Raw genomic sequence first — 19,919 nt, 5'->3', positions numbered from 1 at the left:
AAATAAATGCTTTCAACTCCTTCAAAAATATTCCATTTAATTTGCACTTTTTATATTAAATAATCTATAAATAATTCTGCACACTTTGTAAATCTGGTACGCTCTGCGTCGCCATCTATCGGGCGGAAGCGCAACCGCGCGATTTCGATTTTACCGGCAGAGTATCCTCGGTCCGTGCTTCACGGACCACAAATCTTCAATGACAGATGGCAGCCGGCGGTCGAGAACCCGCCAAAACTTGCATGTCGCTGCATTGTTTGTGCTAGAAAGTGTGTTTCGGTGATCAAAATTTACGAATTGCGACCGCGATGGCCAACTCGGAGCTCTCCAAGGGCGCGTTCGCGGTAAGGGCCGCACGAAGGCCGCTCCACCCGGCCGAACACCTCTGTACCGCTTCCAGGTCATCATGAACGGGGGCGAATTCGCCAATCCGGTAGTCCAGGTGTTGACGCTCAAAAAGATGAACGCGAATTCGAACCAGCCGGAGAAGGACCGCTACCGTTGCTTCCTCTCCGACGGCCTGTACACGATATCGTTCGCTATGATGGCGGCCGCGGTCCACGACAAAGGAGCCCCGAACGGCCTGAAACGCTTCTCCGTCATCAAAATCACGCGGTACATCACGAGCGTCATCAACAACACGGGCTCCAAAAGCGACAGGTATTCGTTAGCGTTTCAGTTCCGTATTTAAAAAGCCTCGCGTATTTTTACCAATTAAAATGTGAATAATGGATCAGCCGGGTACTGCTGGTGCTCGACATGGAGCTGCTGAGGGACGGGGACGCGGTGGGCGACAAAATCGGCAACCCGGTGCCGTATTCGGAGGCCGCGGTTGCGTCCGTTAAGCGAGGCAACGTTTCGAGCGATGATTCTCCTCAGAGAGATCCGCCGTCGAAGGTGCCTCGTTTAATGAACGGTTCCGGGGCCGGCGCCGTCTCCGATTCCAACGTCAGCCTCGGGGGATCCGGCCAGATTACTCATCCGATCGCCAGTTTGAGCCCCTACCACAACCGGTGGGTGATCAAGGTGAGGGTGTCGAACAAGTCTTCGATACGTACGTGGAGCAACTCGAAAGGCGACGGCAAACTGTTCAACGTCGACCTCGTCGACGAGAGCGGAGAGATCCGACTCACGTTCTTCCGCGACTTGGCGGATAAGTTCTACGATCAGCTCCAGGTCGACAAGGTGTATTACATATCCAAGTGCCAGCTGAAGACTGCGAACAAGCAGTTCAACAGTCTGAAGAACGACTACGAGATGACCGCGGTGCCCGACACGATCGTGGAGGAGTGCGTCGAAGAAGACGTCGACAATATCCCCCATACCCAGTACAATTTCACCCCCATCGCACGCATCTCCCAGATCGAGGTCAACTCCCACGTGGGTATGTGCCCCTTTTTCTTTCAGTTTCGCAAAATAGGACCCTTGTAAAGCAATAAATAAGAACTAAAAGTTCAGATTTTCACGAAATTATACAACTGTTTCGACAACAGCGTGTCTTTATCATTTAACGTTTTTTGTTCTAATTTAGCATGTAAGGTCCATTTTATAATACGAGTTTTACGAAGCACATTTTTCATTCATCAACCCTTTTTCAAGTTGGTCTTTGACATCAATTAATAACATTTGGTTATTGCCATTCCAGAGCGCGAAATATCGGTAAAAATTACATTTTTTCGATATTTTCATAAAATAATGTCGACTTCGAGATTCTCGGTCCTCGAAAACCGTAAAATGAAAAACTTTTCCTTCCTCAAATCTAAAATTTTTTTTCCATATTGGGTACCTTTTTCTGAAGGTACCGTGAATGACGTCACCGCATCCGCTATCAATGAAATGAAATGGAAACCGTAAAACTAAAAATTGTGGCCCGTGACGCGACCTACAAAACCGTTTATAAAAATTGGTCCGGTTTTTATGGTTCTCTATTTCAAAATCTAAAAACTATGATTTCACGGGTTTCGAATGTGAGTGCGGCGTTGCCGAATTGTCCGACTTTTCCCTAAATGCGTCTCGGACGCGTTGCAGACGTGATCGGCGTTGCCAAGTCGGCGTCCGACCTGCAGACGTTCCAGGCGAAGAGCACGGGTCGCGAGCTGCGCAAGAGGGAGGTCACGCTCGTCGACGAGACCAACAGCTCGGTAAGCCCCGCCCACCGAGGTCGCGCCCGCGTGACCCGCCCCCTCCGTTTCAGGTGTCGCTCACGCTGTGGGGCGCCGAGGCGGACACCTTCGACGTCTCCTCCAACCCCGTGGTCGTCATCAAAGGGGCGAAGGTGACCGAATTCGGGGGCGGCAAGAATCTCTCGGTCGGCATCGGTAGTCAGTTAAGGATCAATCCCGATCTGAAGGAATGCTACCGTCTCAAAGGGTGGTTCGAGTCGGAGGGTCGTCTCATGGAGCCGACCAACATCAGCTCGACGACGGGCAACTTTCAGACCCCGTGGATGAGTTTCAAGCAGGTGATCGATCAGCAGCTCGGGCAGAACGACCGGGGCGACTACTACCAAGTGAAGGGCACCGTGCTGCTGCTCAGATCAGAGAATTGCGCGTACAAAGCTTGCCCCCAGTCGGATTGTAACAAGAAAGTCAACGACATGAACAACGGGTACTACAGATGCGAGAAGTGCAACAAGGAGTACCCGGAATTCAAGTGGAGGCTGATGGGCAGCGTGAGTAGGGACTCGTTTATTTGGTGTTTTGTGGGTGAACTGGTTCCCTAGATGAACGTGGGCGACTGGAGCGGCAACCAATGGGTCAGCATGTTCAACGACGAAGCAGAGAAGATAATAGGCAAGAGCGCGCGCGACGTCGGTGAGATTTTAGAGGCGGGGCCGAGCGAGGTGCGCGAGTTAATGAACCAGGCGCACTTTAAAGAGTTTATATTGAAGTGCCGCGCCAAGGTCGAGATGTTTAACGTAAGTACTCGAACGGGGCAAAGTTTTCGGGGCGCCGATATTTGTTTATTTGTTTTCTAGGACGAGGCTCGGCTCAAGACGGTGGTTGTGAAGGCCGATCCCATCAACTACGAGGAGTACAACGCTTACCTTATCAGCAGTATCAAGCAGCTTGCCAATATTAATGATTAAAGTCTTTCCCTGTTATTTCTTTTTCCTTCAGTTTAATATATTTGGCAAACAGTTTCTTACAAGAACAGTCTTTTATTTACACGAAATATATATATATACTTAAGCTATCCCAAGCAAAGGTCCAGGCGTTGCCTAATCTAAAAACGAAACGACTTATTTAAGTGTCGAGATTATTCAAATCAAAGTGATAACTGAAAAATGGCTCCATTTATGGCAACAAAGACACTAGTATCAAAGCAAGCAAGTGGCTGCGCCTTGTCGAAATTAGAACGAGTTCCAATTTGACCGGCCGCGATAAATTGCGTGACGAAAATCGAGCTTCAAGTTTCTACTTGCCTGCCGCCGTCGACGAACTCAAATTGTCTCGCACGTTTTTTTGCGGGCGTAGGCGCCGAGGCACGCCAACACCCCGACGACGGCGGTCGCGAGGATTATAATTAAAGCCACGGCGTCGCCGAAATCGAACATTTTATATAGTTGAAAAGCGAAACAATAAATCTCGACCAGTAACTCAGCACCCAACCTCAAATACGAACGTTAAGGCTTTGGTCGGTTTCGCCTAAGCGTTTAAAAATACAAGGATAAGCTGATCTCACGGGACCGAATTGTAAGTGACGTTATTACTTGGTGGGACAATAAAAAAAGAGAAAGAACGCAACCCGGTTGTTTAATACTTTTTACTCGAAGGCTTTGGTTAGATTACGAAATTTTAACTTAAACCTGGGCTCAATTTATATGAAATGTCCAGGAATATAGTGTTTAACGTCAAATACCAAGGATAAAGCTTAGGTAGGTGTCGCTCAATCGTATCGCTCTGGCGACCGAATCGCGCGTGACATCATCCCCTGCCGGGCCTTTGAAATGAGAGGAAAAAACGCCACCCGCTGGTTTAATACTTTTTACTATTAGTTATGTTAAAAGAATTTTATCCCTATGTTAAGCATATTATTTGGAAATCTTGGAAATTAAAATGGAAAGAAATCGGGCAGAGCAAGGGAAGAATATATAAAGATTTTCCGAATCTCCAAATGAATGACCAAAGTAGTCTACCCGCCACCCGGTTGTTTAATACTTTTTTTTCGAACACTTTCGTGAGATTACGAAATTTTGGCTTCAATCTAGGTTTAAATTTATACGAAATGTCCAGGAATACCAATTATTATTGCGAAAGAACGCCACCCGTTTGTTTAAGAGTACTTTTTACTCGAAGACTTTGGTTAGACTATGAAATGTTGGCTTCAATTTATACGAAATGCCAGGAATATAGTGCCAAACCGCAAACACCAAGGATAACGATTAGGTCTGTTTCGCTCGCGCGACCGGATCGTGCGTGACGTCATTGTCTGCCGGGCAATTTAAAAGAGAGATAAAACGCTACCCGGTTGTTTAATATTTCTTACTGGAATACTTTAGTTAGATTACAAAATTTTGGCTTAAATCAGGTATAAAATTTATACATGCATGATCACAAATACCACAGATAACGCTTAGGTCTGTTTCGCTCTCGCGACCGGATTGTGCGTGACGTCATTGCCTGCCGGGCCTTTTAAAAGAAAAGTTTGAGGTTTTTAACAAACAAGCACCGCTCGATTCTTAGACACTTTTATTGGCGAACTTTGGTTAGGTTACAAAATTCCAGCTACCGCTACGTCGATATAAATCCGAGTATATATAATGTATATAAAAAGGACATGCACGATACACATATTTCATTAAAAAAAAATCAGATCTGGGTCCGTCGCGACAAATCTACTTGAGGTCGTAACAAAAATGGTAGTCTGGCGGGTCGGGCGGTATCGGGGGCGGCTCTTGCGGTATGCTCACCCCTTCCGCGTCGAGCAGCCTCAACTTAATCTCCATGCCGAGCAGCATGTCCAGGTCCTTCTCCGTCTCCTTGCTGGTCATGCGCTGACCGAGCAGCGCGTTGATGCCGTCCGTCCAGTAGGCCAGCGTCAGTTCGTCGGGAGCGACGCAATCCAATGATTGGAGGTCCGTGCCTTCGAGGGCGAGCGAAAAGGCGAGTTGCGTGTGCGACGCCTTCTTGCCGCGCATGTGCGGGCAATCGCGTCCTATCAAGAGGGCGCGCACGTCGCTCACTTGCAACTTGCACGGCAGTTCGTCGGTAGAGGGAGCGGACTTTTCGTCGCAGTCCCCGTAGTGGAGCACCTTGCAGTTGGGCGCGAGGCGCATGAACCAGAACTTGTCCTTGATACGTTGCCCGCGTGCCGAATACTTGGTGAACCGCGTGCCTGCGACGCGAGACCCGGGGTGTTATATCGAAATGACGCGCCGCAATTTAACGAGCGATGCCGAATTTATTTATTTATTTATCACCGCCCAATATAAAATAAGATTAATAAGATTCACATAAACAAAATAAAACGGAATGAAATGGATAGATAAAGGCCCACCCCTAGTATGACAAAAATTGATTTTCCATAATATTAACAATTATACAGTAGTCGACACGACAGTAAGAACACATATTGGGTGACACAAGAAAGTGGGAACACTCTATAAGTTTTAAACGGCTTGAGATAGCGATTTGGAATTTGGAAGGGTTAATATAGGCTGAATGTCCAATTTTTTGACAGTATGTAGTCAATGGTTGCACTTCCGGTTTGAGCGGAAACGAGTTTTTTTTTAAATTTTTATTTAATTTTTGAAAATTGTGCCTGGGTATCATAAATGCTATTTACCGGATCACCTGACCATGGGAAAAATTGTAAATGAAATTTTTCTTTACTTGTCTAATGGCAAATGGCATTTAATGTAATGAACTATTAATTTTTTTTGACAACCGAGTTTTTTCAAATATCACCCAAGTGGGAACAAAAACATATTAAAACCGGTACTTTTTTGCCAACATTTTAATAATAATAATGTTTATTTCCATTGACTTTTAACAAAAGTATCAGATAATGTCAACAAGTCAAGCTCATTTTGGATAAGAACGATTTCTATTCAATCCAAGAATACTTTCATTGTAGTAATGCCGATCTCTCAGTGTGATATACTTTGTGTTTGTACATATCTGTTTTTAAAGTTTGTATTTTAGTATTCTAATGTATTTTTTTGACTTTATCCGACATTTTTGTTAAAATTCAATTCAATCTAGAGTCCACAGTTTCTCGTAACGTTCAAGTGTTAATGGTTGACGTCTCCAGAATGCAGTGCACCTTCAGAGACACAGTCCCTGTCACTATACATGTTCGAAAAAAAAATCTGGACAAAAACTAACCTTCCATCAAGAAATTGAGACGCTGTTGCCGCACCAGGCCCATGATCTCGGGCGTGATCATCTCGCGCAGCTCGACGACGGGCCGGGCGTGGCTCTCCCACTCCTCACGCGTGTTTCTCTCCAGCTGCCACAATTGTGTGATCTCCGAATACGTCAGGGTCTGGAGCTTCGCCCGGAACTGGTCCAGGGTGGCGGGGGACACCTCTAGCGCGCGCGTGATCTGCTCGCGGACGACGCACGCGACCTTGCCGAAATCCTCGGCTGTCGCGCGCATCTCCTTCCACGTTTTGTTCAGCAGCACGACGCAGATGCAGTAGCACTCCTCGAACGGGTGATCGTGCGTGAAGAAGATCGGCTGGTACATGGCGCACTGTTCCGACGGCATCTCGCCTGAAGCGCAGAAAGGCGAAAAGAAGAAGAGGAGAATTGAGCTTATGTACGAACGAGAGCAGTCTTCTTTTCGTTTTCTTTTTCAGCGAGATCGCGATCGAGATAACGGTTCAAGTTTTCGACGTAGGCGCAGTACCGTCAAACATATTTATACCGCTTTTAACCAAATTACTATAATAGGTTTCATACTTAATTTTTGTATTGGCTAGAAATGTTTCTTAATAGATCTACTCTGACGTCACGAGGCATTGTTAGGTAATCCAAACCACGTCTAGGGCAAACAATTGTAGTAGGCCATTTAGAAAATAATTTGTGTGGTGAGTTTTGAAGTGATATTTGCAGAGTGCCATTTTTTGTGTGTAATATTTGTGAAAATCAACATTAAAAAACTGATGATCAAAACCCATTTATTTTAGACATGGATAGTTTAAACAATTCAATCAGTTATAAGTTTTTTCCCATAGCTTTTACACTAAGGAGCTAATGAAAGCTTTTAAGAGTTTGTTTTGAATTTAAAAGGGGCCTTAAGTAGCTGCATCTCCAGACAGATTAGTGTTTTGTGTGCAAATTTATAAAATGTTACCAATGCATCAAAATAAAGTTCTTTTTTTCAGTAAAACAATAGTTTTGTTTTTTACTTCTACTTATCATTAAAACAGATGGGAGTATTCGGTAGTTGTGTGTGCTGTGAAACGGATCGAATGTGAAAAACAGGCATTGTAATTTTAATTTCATTGTATATTTGGCTTTTCTTCAGCTCACACATTTGTTAATTAATAATTAAAGCATACTCGCATTGGGAACATATTCCTTTATGCGTTCAAATATTAACAAATGATCTATGCCATATTCAAAGCCAGTATAATATTGCTATAAGGATGCCTTTGTAAAGAAAGGGTCTGAACTATTCCATCATCCTCTAGGTTTGTTAACATATTTTTACTGACACCGGTCGACAATTTTTCTTTTATTTTTTTTTATCCGATACTATAAAAAACGCGTCTCCTCTCGCTTTCACCACGCACCTCCTGGACCATCCGCCTGATTACCGGCGTATATGGGGAAAACAGCGCAACCGCAGGACACTTATATCATCAAAAAGGCACCAAGTGTTCACTAAGATCCAACACAATAACAATTTGACCGAAAACAGATATTAAAATTTGAAAAGCACGGATCCTATAAGCAATGACAATCAAGCGAAGCCACATAACCTAACTTCTATTTCTTCTTATTTCTATAAACTTCCGGACAACCGCCCACATAACTTGCATAAAATAACGTATATAATAATAACTTTAGCGAATCCCACGTTGGCGATATTTACTCCATCGTGACCTGACAAGACGTTTTCGTCTGACGTCATATTTAAAACGCTCTGGGTGCAGTTTAAGCGGGTAATTTTAATTGAAATAATTTTTTTCCACGGCAAATCATTGACAAACAACCAAATCACAGACCACATAAAATAAGAAAAGGAAAACATTGAGGTTATGTTCCGACTTACCTATTTTCAATATCTCGCAGAGGATCTTGACCAATTCGACGCTGGCCTTGCCGAACGGGCACTCGTGCTCGTCCGCCCGACAACTGTTCTCGAGCACCAGCTTGGTGTAGTTCTCGGAATGGTTCCTCGCGAAATACACCATGCAATCGAGCGCCAACAGGCCGGGCGGCGTCTCCGTGAAGTCCAACGCGGGGTTGATGTCGTTCTTGAAGCCGAGCTTCTTGTAGTCGCGCGTGAAACCGGCCGGGCCGCGGATCTGGCTGGCGCCCTCGCTGTCAAATGCGATCTTCCGCAGCTCTTTGATTTTTTCGTGTCCATCCTGATCCTGCGGGTCCATTTTAGCGAGCATACGCGGCTCGAGGAGGCCCAGCATCAGGGTCTGAAGCACGTATAGCTGGTGCGCCATTTCCGCGCCGCTCGAGCTGCCCGTGTGCAGAATACTGGTCTGGATTATCGACCTAACCGGTTTCGATGTTATGATCTGCACCAGGGTTTTGCGTTTGGCATGGTCCGCTTTGAGTAGCAGCGCGTTTATTAGGGCCACGGCGTTTTGCTGCACAACGGAAGTGCTCTGCAAATGAGGCAGCAGGCTTTGGATAGTCACGTCCTTTTCGACCTGTGAAAAACATCCGTGGTCCGTGACCTCTTCATGTGAGTACTTTCCAGCAATCATTTTTGAATAGGCATTTCATAATTTTAGTTGATTTGACGAAAGATTTATTAAACTTATATTCTCCTTTTTTTAAATTTTATTTTATTAAATTGTTGTTAGCGTGGCACAACTAACTGAATTTACCTGACTGTAGCCTTCCGTGCTGTTCAAGATGACGTTCTCCAGTATCGAGAGGGCAGCTTGGGACACCTGAGCGTCATGCTGCGAATTGACGAGTGTAGCGACACGCGCAATGAATTCCGACGTTAAAATGTCCCAGGACACGATGCCGGGCTCCATGAGTTCGACGAAAGACAGGAGGGTGTGCGCGAGAAACGTGCCTTTGCACTTGCCGCCCTCGATCTGCTTGATAATCAGCGCCAAGCCCTGTTTGTTGATAAACTCCAAGGCGAAGGTCATGTCGGCGCTCAGTTCCGACAGTTTCTCCATGGCCCACGCTTTTTCCTCGACGCTACCCGTGTTCAGTTTGTGGAGGATGTCCTGCGCGGTCTTCGAGGCTGAAAAATTTAACCTCAACACCGATCCATTCTTGATTTCATTCCGGTTCTTTTCGGTGATGTAGTTCGTGTTGTTCGACTCGTTAAACTGGAGGGCGTACTGCTCGGGTTCGGTAAGCGTCCAGCCGTGGCACAGTTCTTGGATGATGCCAGCCAGCGGCTGCTTCTGATTAAACTCGATCAGTTGGGGAACCTGGTCGGTCATCTCCACTGCGATCTTCACGATATACGAGTCTTTGATCGTCGGCATTTTGACGGGCGGATGGACGCTTATGCGCCGTCAGGGGTTCCGAGAGTAACCGCCTTCTTTAAGGCATTATCGTCGATTCAAACCTCGAAAAACATCGTATAAACACTCGCCACAGCAAACGTTAAACGTCATACAGAGTCGTCTGTCAAATTTTAATCGGTCGATAACAGACCACAAAACCGACGTTAGCAACGTCTTTGCAGTCTGCAGCTACCTGACGTCAGCGCCTGCTTGGATGCGACGACGTTTAGGGGTTAGACGCAATAAAACACGTGGTTTTCTTATAAATACGTAATTGTAACATATAACATACATACCATTCATTATTGTCAAAAGTATAGGAAGAAACATTGTACAAAAAGTAACTTATATTTAACAAACAGTAAGGGATTATTAATTCTAAGAGAACAAAAGGCCTTTAAACTCGAGGCACCCTGTAAACACCTAAAAAATACTCCAGAAATGACATTTACATAAACTAACGATTTTTTTTTTGGTCGTATCGAACGGTAAAAACACTAAAAACTATCCTACCCGGTAAAATTTCAAGTATATATTTAATATTTATATAAAAAGATATATATAAAGGAGACTCAAGTATATAGTGGAAGGACAATTGTAAAGATATCGTAAACCTAACTGTATATGTATATATGTATAAATATATATGATTTCCCTACGAATAATATACAAGATTTCTGAAACAAAACCTCGATCCCGTCATTTTGATTTCCGCGCCAACAAGTGACGTTTTGGCCCGCTGTGATTGCTTTTGGTTGTCGATTGGTCGCCGGTCGGTCAGCTGTGCTATAGGATGTGCAAGTTCTCGCAGTTCTTGAACTTCGAGTCCTCCTTGCCGAACAGCCACGTAAACATCTGCCGCGCCTTCATGCTCGCCTTGACCACGCCCCTGCTCTTGTACCACTGTTGCTGGCGGCCGTCGTCGTCGTAGTTTAATACCTTGAGCCGGATCTGCGTCAGTATACCGACGAGCAGCTCGTCGACGTTGTGGTTGATCCCGACCGATATTTCGACGAACTTCGCCCTGAACGTGCATGCCAAACACTTGCCGTCTGAAAAACGGCCGCGTCTGAGAAAAGAAGAAGACCACGAACCACAACGGCTTACCTTGGGTCGACACGGTCCTGCTCCGCGCCAAATCTATTTTGTTGGCAGCCAAAATGATGGGTCGCGAGCGAAGCAGGTCGAAGTCTTGAAGCCGGTTCAGTTCCGCTTCCGCCTTGAGGAAACTCGCTTTGTCGACCACGGAATAGAGTACGACGAATGCGTCCGGCGGGTTGCTACGGTCGACCTCCTGCGGCGACGAGACGAAACATTTGCGACCCAAAACCCTCGATTTTTTCGACGAAACGCGCGAGAAAAAAAAAGACTCGGAAAAATCTATTTTCGCGTGTAACCGGGTCGTTAAAAAAGCACCGGGCCGCGTAAATATGTCCCACTTTCGCGAATTGCCAAATGTTTTTTTTCGAAGCGTTTTATACGTTTGTTTACAACGCGGTGTTTGCGCGAGCCGCTTAGTGTTTACGTTCGGACGGGGACGTGCGCATCACGGAAACAAGACGCACCGACGCGTGACGTAATACGTCCCGTTTGTACCAAATTGATATTAGTTCTGGGAGACTTCAATAGCAGAGTTCAGAAGATAGACAAGAAACTTAGTACTGTAATTGGACCACGTGGTGAAAATGGCGCGAATAGAGATACACAAATTTACTAGAAAAGTGAAAATCAGAAATGAGAAATCTCCAGTGGATTATGTCCTGAGAAAAATCATAAGTACAGAATACGATAAATACTTACAAATTAGGAAACAGAGAAATCGCAGGAAGATATAAAATAGTATTAAATGAAAAATTTGATAACAAAAAAGAGGAAATATACTACCACTACTAATACACTGCCAAAGAAATCTGTGGAAGAGAGACTAACAATAGAAAACAAACAGCCTGGTGGTCAGAAGAGATTATAGAATAAATAAAAAAGTTATACGGAAAACATATAGCCGAACACAAGAAAATTACGATTGTTATAAGATAGAGAGAAAAAGAGTTATGGACTTGGTGTTGCTGAGATTTTGTAAAACTTGGAGTGAGGCAAGGATTATGGCAAGAATTATAAAAAAAATGGACCAAAATTTGTTTATTAAACCAGGCATTCTTAAGATGATGTTTAAAGTAGAAATGTAGGAAGTTAATGACAGTATCCCAACACCATTATGTAGAAAAAATAAATAAGAACTATGACATTACAATTGTTTCGACAACACCGTGTCTTTATCAAATCACATTTGATAAAGACACGGTGTTGTCGAAACAATTGTCATGTCATAATATATAATTTCTGTTGTTTGCAAAGACCAGCACAGAACAACGAAGATTGAGACAGACTATAAATGGGTGAGTTTTGCCATTCTTAGTATACGAGTGCCAGCAGGTAAAATACTGTAGCACCTTCTCCCTTAGTTTTATGACCGACTATGCCATAGCAAATCGTACCGACTATATATATATAATTAATTTTCGATTAAGAACTATCATGGAAGCAATGGCATTTTGTTTCCGATCTCACAAGCAAACCACGGACCACAGACGCGAACATCTCGTCAGATAAAGATCGGGTTTTCCCTCGGCAAAGCGATCATCCGTCCGAAATAAAACGGACCGTTTGATTTACGTCCGGTAAAACGCGTTTTTTTTTTATATTTCGGCGGTAAACAACGCCGGTCTGGTTCGTATCGCGCGTGGCCTTGATACGTCCCGCTTGTGTCGCGAGATACATACCGGAACACGTACAGGGTGGCCACTTTATTAGAGGCCTGTACCTTGTCTCAGAAACCACTGATTTTAGAAAAAAAAAGTTTATGCAAAAGTTTTATGGTTTACATTAAATTTTAAAATTGATAGTTTTTTATATATACAGGTTGTCCTCTAAGTGCTGAACCGGCGTTAGTTTTAAAATTTTCAACGGAACACCTTGTATATTTTGATATAATAGAATGTTTGACAAAAATAAAGGTAACTTTAGAAAAAACTACTTATTCGATTTTTGTGTTGTTTAGACAGACATTGAGATTATATATTTTTTATGCAAAATTATGTTCTTAGTAATTATGGTCTTCCACTTCTGGCAGTAATACTTTTAAACACATTTTTAGAAGACTTTGTTCTAACGATCTGCATAAATTTTTCGAAATACCTTCTTCTCTGGAATCTGCCTTACGGGAAACTTTCTTTGATACTCTTTGAGAAGCATATCTGTTTTTTCTTGCCCCGTATACATTTTTAACTTGAGTAGTAATAATATTGCTTGATTAAAATCATATCTGCCAAACTCTGACTAAAAATTATAACTTCACTTAAAGCAAATATAAACACTTATTTGGTCTGTCAAGTCTGTTCATAGATATAAGAAAGTGACTAACTGATACGAATTAAGGAAAGACCCGGGCAAGCTGTCAGAATGAAATATGGCCGAACAGGTCCGTACTTTGTTTAGAATTTAATTATTTGTGGTTTTGTTAGGAAAGATACAAAACAATATTTATTTATTTATGTATGTATTTATGTTTAAATCTAAAATAAAATTACAATTTTTTTTATTACCTACTTAAATTACTTAAAATTATTCACATAATATATCAGTATCACTATCGCTATCATCGCCTGTTCTAATTATTACTTGTTCTATATTATTTGCAACATGGATATACGATTATTCTGCTTTTTCTATTTGTTTAACAGAATTTGCCCAACTTTGTGGAGGGATGTTGAAATTTTCGGTTTCTATAAGTTAAGTAAGAAATAACACGAGGAAAAACATTGTTAAGATGAATGGCAGATTTCAGTTGGTGCCAAACATGTTCAATGGGATTAAATATACAGCCTTAAAACTGTATGCCCTAGATTTTTTGCATAATTATCACAGAATTCCTTTTGTAGGTTCAAGCTTTGTAGAACCTCAATTAATTGCTTCTTCGTGAAAATAAATGTCGTTATTATTCATGCAGTTTTGGATTGTTGCTTTTGTGTCACAAGAGAAAGGGGTTTTAGTCAACGGTCTACTGTGATAACTTGCATTGTCCATTAGAATGACGCTATTAGGAGGAATGTTTGGAACTAGTTTGTTTTTAAACCAACTTTCAAATAAATCAGCGGCGGTGTCGTCTTTATGGTAATCTAGAGAAGTATCTTTAATATTTTTCGCAGACAGAGAAAGTCCATTTGGAATCCAACCATCGTTAGAGCCAGCGTGCAAAATAGTTATTCTTTTACCTCTTTTTGATGGCGCGTTTGTTTTACACTTATCAGTTGAGTCAACCCAACCATGTTCCGGGGTATCATAAGTGTTGAACCAGGTTTCATCCAAGTAAATAATTGGCCTTTGTTGTTCTCTGTAAATCCTATTTTTTTGAGATATTCCAGTGGCCATTTCTGAATTCTAAAAAATTCCATTAAAACTTGTTTTTTCTCAATTTTTTAAATCTAAAACCCATGTGTTGAATACACTTCCATAAGGTAGTTCTGCCACATTTAACACCATACAGTCGTCAATGTGACCGTTTCTTCTAAAGATGCTTGCTTGCTGGCACCACGTTTAATGAGAGTCAAATAAACATCGTTTATAACTTCCCTAGTCTCAATAGAATAGTGTTTTCTACATTTGGGCGGAAGCATCTCCTGAGATATACTAGACTCGCATAAGATAAGAATGCTTACTAATAAACCTAAACTAAGTAGTATGCCAAACCAAAGAATATTAAACACAGGTAGGTATAAAATTATTTTCTATTACGGACCACAATTTTACCTGAATTTAAATTCAGGTAGGTAATAATCTTGTTGCATTGTATGTTAATGACCACCCTTGGATAATCCCATTCAAAAGCAATTGGTCACTTTCTTATATCTATGAACAGACCATACCACAGCCTGCTAGGGTAGAAAGTAAGTTTCATATTAATATTATTATGGCCTTTAAAAAAGGGAGTTTTTTACTATTAATTACTATTTACTATTAAAACTAAAATATTTTATATATTTTGACAGCGATGCGAAAAATATCAATGTCAATCCATCATTCAATGTCGGTTCAGCACTTATCGAACATCCTGTATATATAAAACATAAATAATTTTAAAATTTAATTTAAACCATAAAACTTTTGTAAAAACCTTTTTTTCTAAAATCAGTAGTTCCTCAGGGCCTTTACAAAGTGCTCACCCTGTACGTAAGTGAATAACCGCCGTGTGTCGAGCTAAACGAACCCGACGTCGCGCGATATCGGCTTCAATTTAAAACCCCAATTCAATCAATTTGCCGGCTTGAGCGCGTCTGAAGTCGTCTCCGTATTCGGCGTTTAAACGAAGGGACGAACCTGTCACGTGCACTCGAGGCAAAGGGACGCTCGCGACAAATTAAATCGCTTACCTTCGAAGTGGTCATGTTCTGGAAGGTCAGTTCGGATTCCTCGCCGTTGAGCATGATCGACACCGTCTGCGTCTTGATCAGGAGATCTGCGGGGAAGATAAACACTCGTGTGACGTCGATATATTAGTTCCAAGTGTACAGGGGACACTATTTAATTGCTACTTAGAGTTACGTAATAGGCCACGCCCCTTTGGGCGTTGAATTTCAAGAAAATTTGATAAAGGGGAACTATTAATATAGCAAAAAACAGATAATATTTATATAAAATCATATGGTCATCAGGTGGTCCACATACTTTCCTCAAAACCTCTAATAGCTATAAAGAAATACAAAAGTTGTATGGATATAATTTGATAATTTAATTTTGTTAGTTTACAATTGAATGATATATTTTGTTAAGGCCTTTAGAATCGGTTTTGTAATTAATTGATTTTTTGTTTTTTTGGATTTCCATACTTTCATAAAGTTCTCTTTTTTTGGTGTTAGGTTCTGTTAGTAGGACTTTAACTTTTTGAAAATTAAATTTGTGTTTGGTGTTTTCGCAATGGGTATGAAGAGAAATAGTTGTTTAAAAGTTCCTGGTTGATTTTGCTACATTTATTGTAATATTGTAAACATTTTTATTTTACTTTTTTTATATTCCCCATCTTCTCCGCCCTCTTTCTCTCATCTGATGAAAATTACGTTTGTTTTTACCACTAAATCCAAAAGCGCAATAACATATAAGGGGTCCCATTTAAAATTAAAAAGTGTAAGTCTACAGAGCAATTTCTATTCATAGCCCATATTGCAGACTGAAAATTTTACAAAATTAAGATGAAGTTTCTTATTACTAAAAACACAGAGAAATATTGTCAGGCATCGCGACATCGAATCTTTGAGGTACATGCACGTAAATCTCTTTCTAACTTCTATTCAAATAAAATAATTTATTTCTTTTTACGAGCAAAAGTCTGGTCGATCAGAGGCCACGCCCAAATCAGAAGCACCTTTGGGCGTGGCCTTTTCCTTAACCTCGCCCTTTTAGCATCCTACTCTAATTTATTTATTTATTTATTTTTCAACGGGCCAACCGCCCGATACAAAATAAGATTTACAATAACAAAATTGTAAAAAATAAAACAAAACAAAAATAAAACCATGAAATATAGCGATAGGTGATCTAAAACGGATTGGAGTTTTATACAGTGATCAGCATTTTGGACTCTCATATAGACCAGGTCGTCACCAAATAATAGGAAAAATGCACGATAAAAACATTCACATAGACATTGAAGAGTAGGGGTCCCAGGTATGACCCTTGCGGAACACCAGAAGCCACTTTCTGCACTCTTTCTGTAAGGTAGGATGTTAACCATTTCAAAAGTTTTCCCTAGATTTCAGTTACTCTATCAAATGCCTTTGAAAAGTCTGTGTAATGGCAACTTGATACCCCTCTTCCAATGATTCCAGCAGAAAATCTGTAAATGCAAGCAACTTTAGCTCAGTGGAGCGATGGGGAAGAAATCCAAATTGTTGGTCGATAAAGCAACCTTAAAGGCCGGCAGATAAATAGTCGCAGCAGAAATTGACTTGGCCGCATCCTTTTATGTACGGTATGTACGCTTTCAAGTAAGATCAGTTTTCGTCTCTCTATGGAATTTGACCCATCCTGCCCATACAAAAAACGAATGGACTAAAAAGTTCTATTAGAATGTACGGAATTTTAAAATTGTGTCACGCGCCTCTTCGAGAAATGGTGTCCTACGTACAGCGACTTATTTGTTGATTTTTGTGCGGAAGATCGACGTCAGTAGTGAACGCGTGCGATCGGGATGAACCCCCCACCCCGTTCCCCACCGCTGGGGGCGTGCCGTCACGCGACGGATTGTCTGTAACGCGTTGTAAAGCTCCGTGGCATTTTCCGCCGTACGTAAATAAACGGGACACGATTTTAGCTCGACGTTAGATTTACGGTCCACTTCACACGCCTACGTTATCGCCCCCCTCCGCCCCTCGCGTTTATCGCGCCACTGGCAGCCGCCCGCGGACTTTTTCCGGTCCGCCGCCGCTCCGTCTTCCAAGACCATCCGTTTTGAAAAACCGACTTAGAATCCCTTTATACCAAGAGTCCCTATCCCTGAAACCCTCGACATTATTTTACCTACCTTAAAACGCGAGAATCTGTGAACCAAACTTTCACACCTTAACTGAAAAACGCTCGTCTGGAAACTATTTTCCTCGCAACGGTCAAATGTATGAACAAATGTCGGGAACAGCTATGGGTTGTAAATTATCAGCAGTTATCGCGAGTACATTATTTTAGATATAATAAAATCCGAGAATCTGGAACCAAACTTTCACAATTCAACTGATAAATGCTTGCCTGGAAAATATTTTTCTCGCAACGGTGAAATTTATGAACAAACCTCGGGAACAGCTATGGGTTGTAAATTATCAGCAGTCATCGCGAGTACATTATTTTAAATACATTAAAATCCGAAAATCTGGAACCAAACTTTCACATTTTAACTGAAAAATGCTTGCCTGGAAAATATTTTTCTCCAACTTAGTTACTTTTAGATACAAAACTTCGCTTTGAAAAGTATATCTCGACTTCTACGCGTTTAAAAGGGTTGTATAGCTCAAGGCATCGAAGCTGAAGGAAGCGGGTCGTCTTTATTTGAAAATAATTAATTCATTAAACAACTGTTGCACTCATAGATAGAGGAAATATACTCCTAAATTAAGAATTCTTACGGAATTATCTATTTGGTGTGTCAATTATGGGTACGATGACAACAAATATCGGATATACTGTTCATCCGATATTTTTCCATCTAACTATTTATTGAAATGGAAGCTCTGACCTTTCTGTCTCTCGTACGCGTTGATGCACTCCGACGTCATGAACTGGCTGATGAGGGCGGTCTTGCCGACGCCTTGGGAGCCCAACAGGACCACGGTGTAGTTGGACACTTCCTCGGTCACGTGGTCGTCGAGTACGGGGCTGTTGCCCCCCATCGACGGGGGGCACAGGCTGTTGCTGCGGGACCTGCGCCGCCGGAACGAGTCGCCCCTGTTGACGATCCCTGCGGACGTAGGGAAAAAAACTTAGGAAACTAATTGTTCAAAGAAACTTCACCCAGGCTACTTTAATACTTTTCGGATGACTGATTCCCATATTGGTGACAGGTAAAGACCTAAGCCGCGGTTAAGATTGTTAGGTTGCTTATAGATTTCTATAGACTCTCAGTTTTTTCGTTGGTAGAAGAATTGATTACGCGCAAGAATTTTAATTTCATCGAAAAAAATATTTCGTCCGATCTCTATAATGTATGAGATAATGAGAGATTTTTGTACAAGTGGTAAATCTGGTTGTGACGGCTCTTTTAGAAGTTTGTGATGATACACTTAGGCCTGAATACTTGCTTAATATTGACACCCTGGACCACCGCCTGCTCTTTGCTAAACTAAAATACTTTGGTGTGGGGGCTGGTGTATTTCAGTTACTTTTCTGATCGGTGTCAAAGAGTATTCTTCAATAACAGCTATTCCAATTATGTAAATATTCGCAGGGTAGTATTTTAGGTCCGATGCTGTTTTCCGTTTACTCCTCCTACTTCTGTAAATTTATTAAGCATTGTTCCTCCCATCATTACGCAGACGGCACTCAAGTATATCTCTCTTTTAATTACTTTCAAATTAATACCGCCGTTAATAATATAAACAGTGACCTACATGCCTCAGTGGCATTTCTAGTAAGCATGGTCTGTTACTTAACGAAAATGAGACGCAACTTATAATTTTTGGTAAAGATAAAGGACGCTGCCAAAATCAACTTAAATGACCTTCTCTTACGGCCACTTGCCGAATAATAATTTGCGTTTTGAAGGTCGTCCAGAAATCCTCTACTGTAGTAAAGATATTCTGGACACAGCAATTAAGTTAAAGCTCACCGATTCCTTAATTCTCTCCTCAAATTTATACTGTGTAGTAATTTACTGGCCTGCCCTATTTCAAAAGGACAAGGTTAGTCTTCAGCGTCTTCAGAATGCCTGTCTCAGATTCTCTATCAAATCAAAATTCAAATATCAATATATACTATATTTTATTTTATAAATAATGTCATACGCTCGTTTTAGGGGGTTGCATGAGAGCAACTATGATGGATGCCGCCCCCATAGTTAGTTATATATTTTGCAAGATATCTCCTTCGAAAACGAATAAAGCGCCTTTACTATTATTATTATTATTATTATTTCTTATGAACGTTTGATATGTGGTCAGTGATGTTTTGGATGTAAGGAGCGACAACACTGGCAAGTGTTGGATTGTTTTCGGACTCATTACTATCGCAAGGTTGTGGTGAAGTGTATTTTGTGATGAAACGCTTTTGCGGCTTTATAAGCTTTATATGATTTTTGGAAAGGGTAATAATGTAACAATGCGTAGGTTTTCTGTAAACACCCAATGTTAGGTTTGATTTTCTATCGATAAAAATATCTAAGAATGGGAGGTTATTGTTACTTTCTAATTCAATGGTAAAGGTGTATAGAAATTAAATTTCTATGAAAATCTACCATGGATTTTTGACCACTGGACATTCGTTTTCTTGAAAGATTAACAAGCCTTTATCGAGAAGACATCATATATTGGGTTGTTCGGAAAGTCATTTTGTTTTTTTTTGGGGAACATGAAAGACAGTTTTCGTATAATGAATAAATATTTTATTAAATTATATATTGGCCATTCTGGTCCAACACCTTTTGCCATCTTTCTGGCAGTAACATAATTCCCCTCTCATAAAAGTTTTGGTCGTTGCAGGCAAAAAACTGGTTCAGGTG

At 41.5% G+C, this 19,919-nt stretch overlaps 3 protein-coding genes across 4 annotated transcripts in view; 1 reads left to right on the top strand and 2 right to left on the bottom strand.

Moving 5' to 3' along the window:
- The first annotated feature begins 207 nt into the window (after window positions 1-207).
- On the top strand, window positions 208-3,207 carry LOC132707210 (replication protein A 70 kDa DNA-binding subunit). The gene is made up of 7 exons (XM_060678958.1): window positions 208-344; window positions 401-660; window positions 738-1,384; window positions 2,029-2,141; window positions 2,195-2,671; window positions 2,723-2,917; window positions 2,978-3,207. Exons 1-7 carry the CDS (start codon window positions 309-311, stop codon window positions 3,086-3,088), a joined length of 1,839 nt encoding a protein of 612 aa, XP_060534941.1. The 5' UTR covers window positions 208-308; the 3' UTR covers window positions 3,089-3,207.
- Window positions 3,208-4,677: 1,470 nt separating this feature from the next.
- LOC132707110 (engulfment and cell motility protein 1) lies at window positions 4,678-9,781 on the bottom strand. Its single transcript, XM_060678802.1, has 4 exons — window positions 9,023-9,781; window positions 8,227-8,842; window positions 6,330-6,719; window positions 4,678-5,337 (listed from the first exon to the last, which is right to left on the bottom strand). Exons 1-4 carry the CDS (start codon window positions 9,644-9,646, stop codon window positions 4,838-4,840), a joined length of 2,130 nt encoding a protein of 709 aa, XP_060534785.1. The 5' UTR covers window positions 9,647-9,781; the 3' UTR covers window positions 4,678-4,837.
- A 192-nt stretch (window positions 9,782-9,973) lies between these two features.
- The window catches only part of LOC132707109 (GTP-binding protein REM 1), a 28,495-nt gene continuing 18,549 nt past the window's right edge, over window positions 9,974-19,919 (bottom strand). For both annotated transcript variants that reach the window (XM_060678800.1, XM_060678801.1), the window contains 4 exons: window positions 17,943-18,164; window positions 15,094-15,179; window positions 10,775-10,961; window positions 9,974-10,719 (listed from right to left, as the gene is read on the bottom strand). In XM_060678800.1, the coding sequence (XP_060534783.1) occupies window positions 10,454-10,719; window positions 10,775-10,961; window positions 15,094-15,179; window positions 17,943-18,164 (761 nt within the window). In that variant the 3' untranslated portion in view covers window positions 9,974-10,453. The remainder of the gene's footprint in view (window positions 10,720-10,774; window positions 10,962-15,093; window positions 15,180-17,942; window positions 18,165-19,919) is intronic.

This window comes from Cylas formicarius, unplaced genomic scaffold (genome assembly GCF_029955315.1).
Source record: "Cylas formicarius isolate icCylForm1 unplaced genomic scaffold, icCylForm1.1 PGA_scaffold_9__14_contigs__length_23061073, whole genome shotgun sequence".
NCBI lineage: Eukaryota > Metazoa > Arthropoda > Insecta > Coleoptera > Brentidae > Cylas > Cylas formicarius.
Note: the sequence above shows the minus strand (reverse complement) of the source record. Positions and strands in the feature narration are given on the sequence as shown.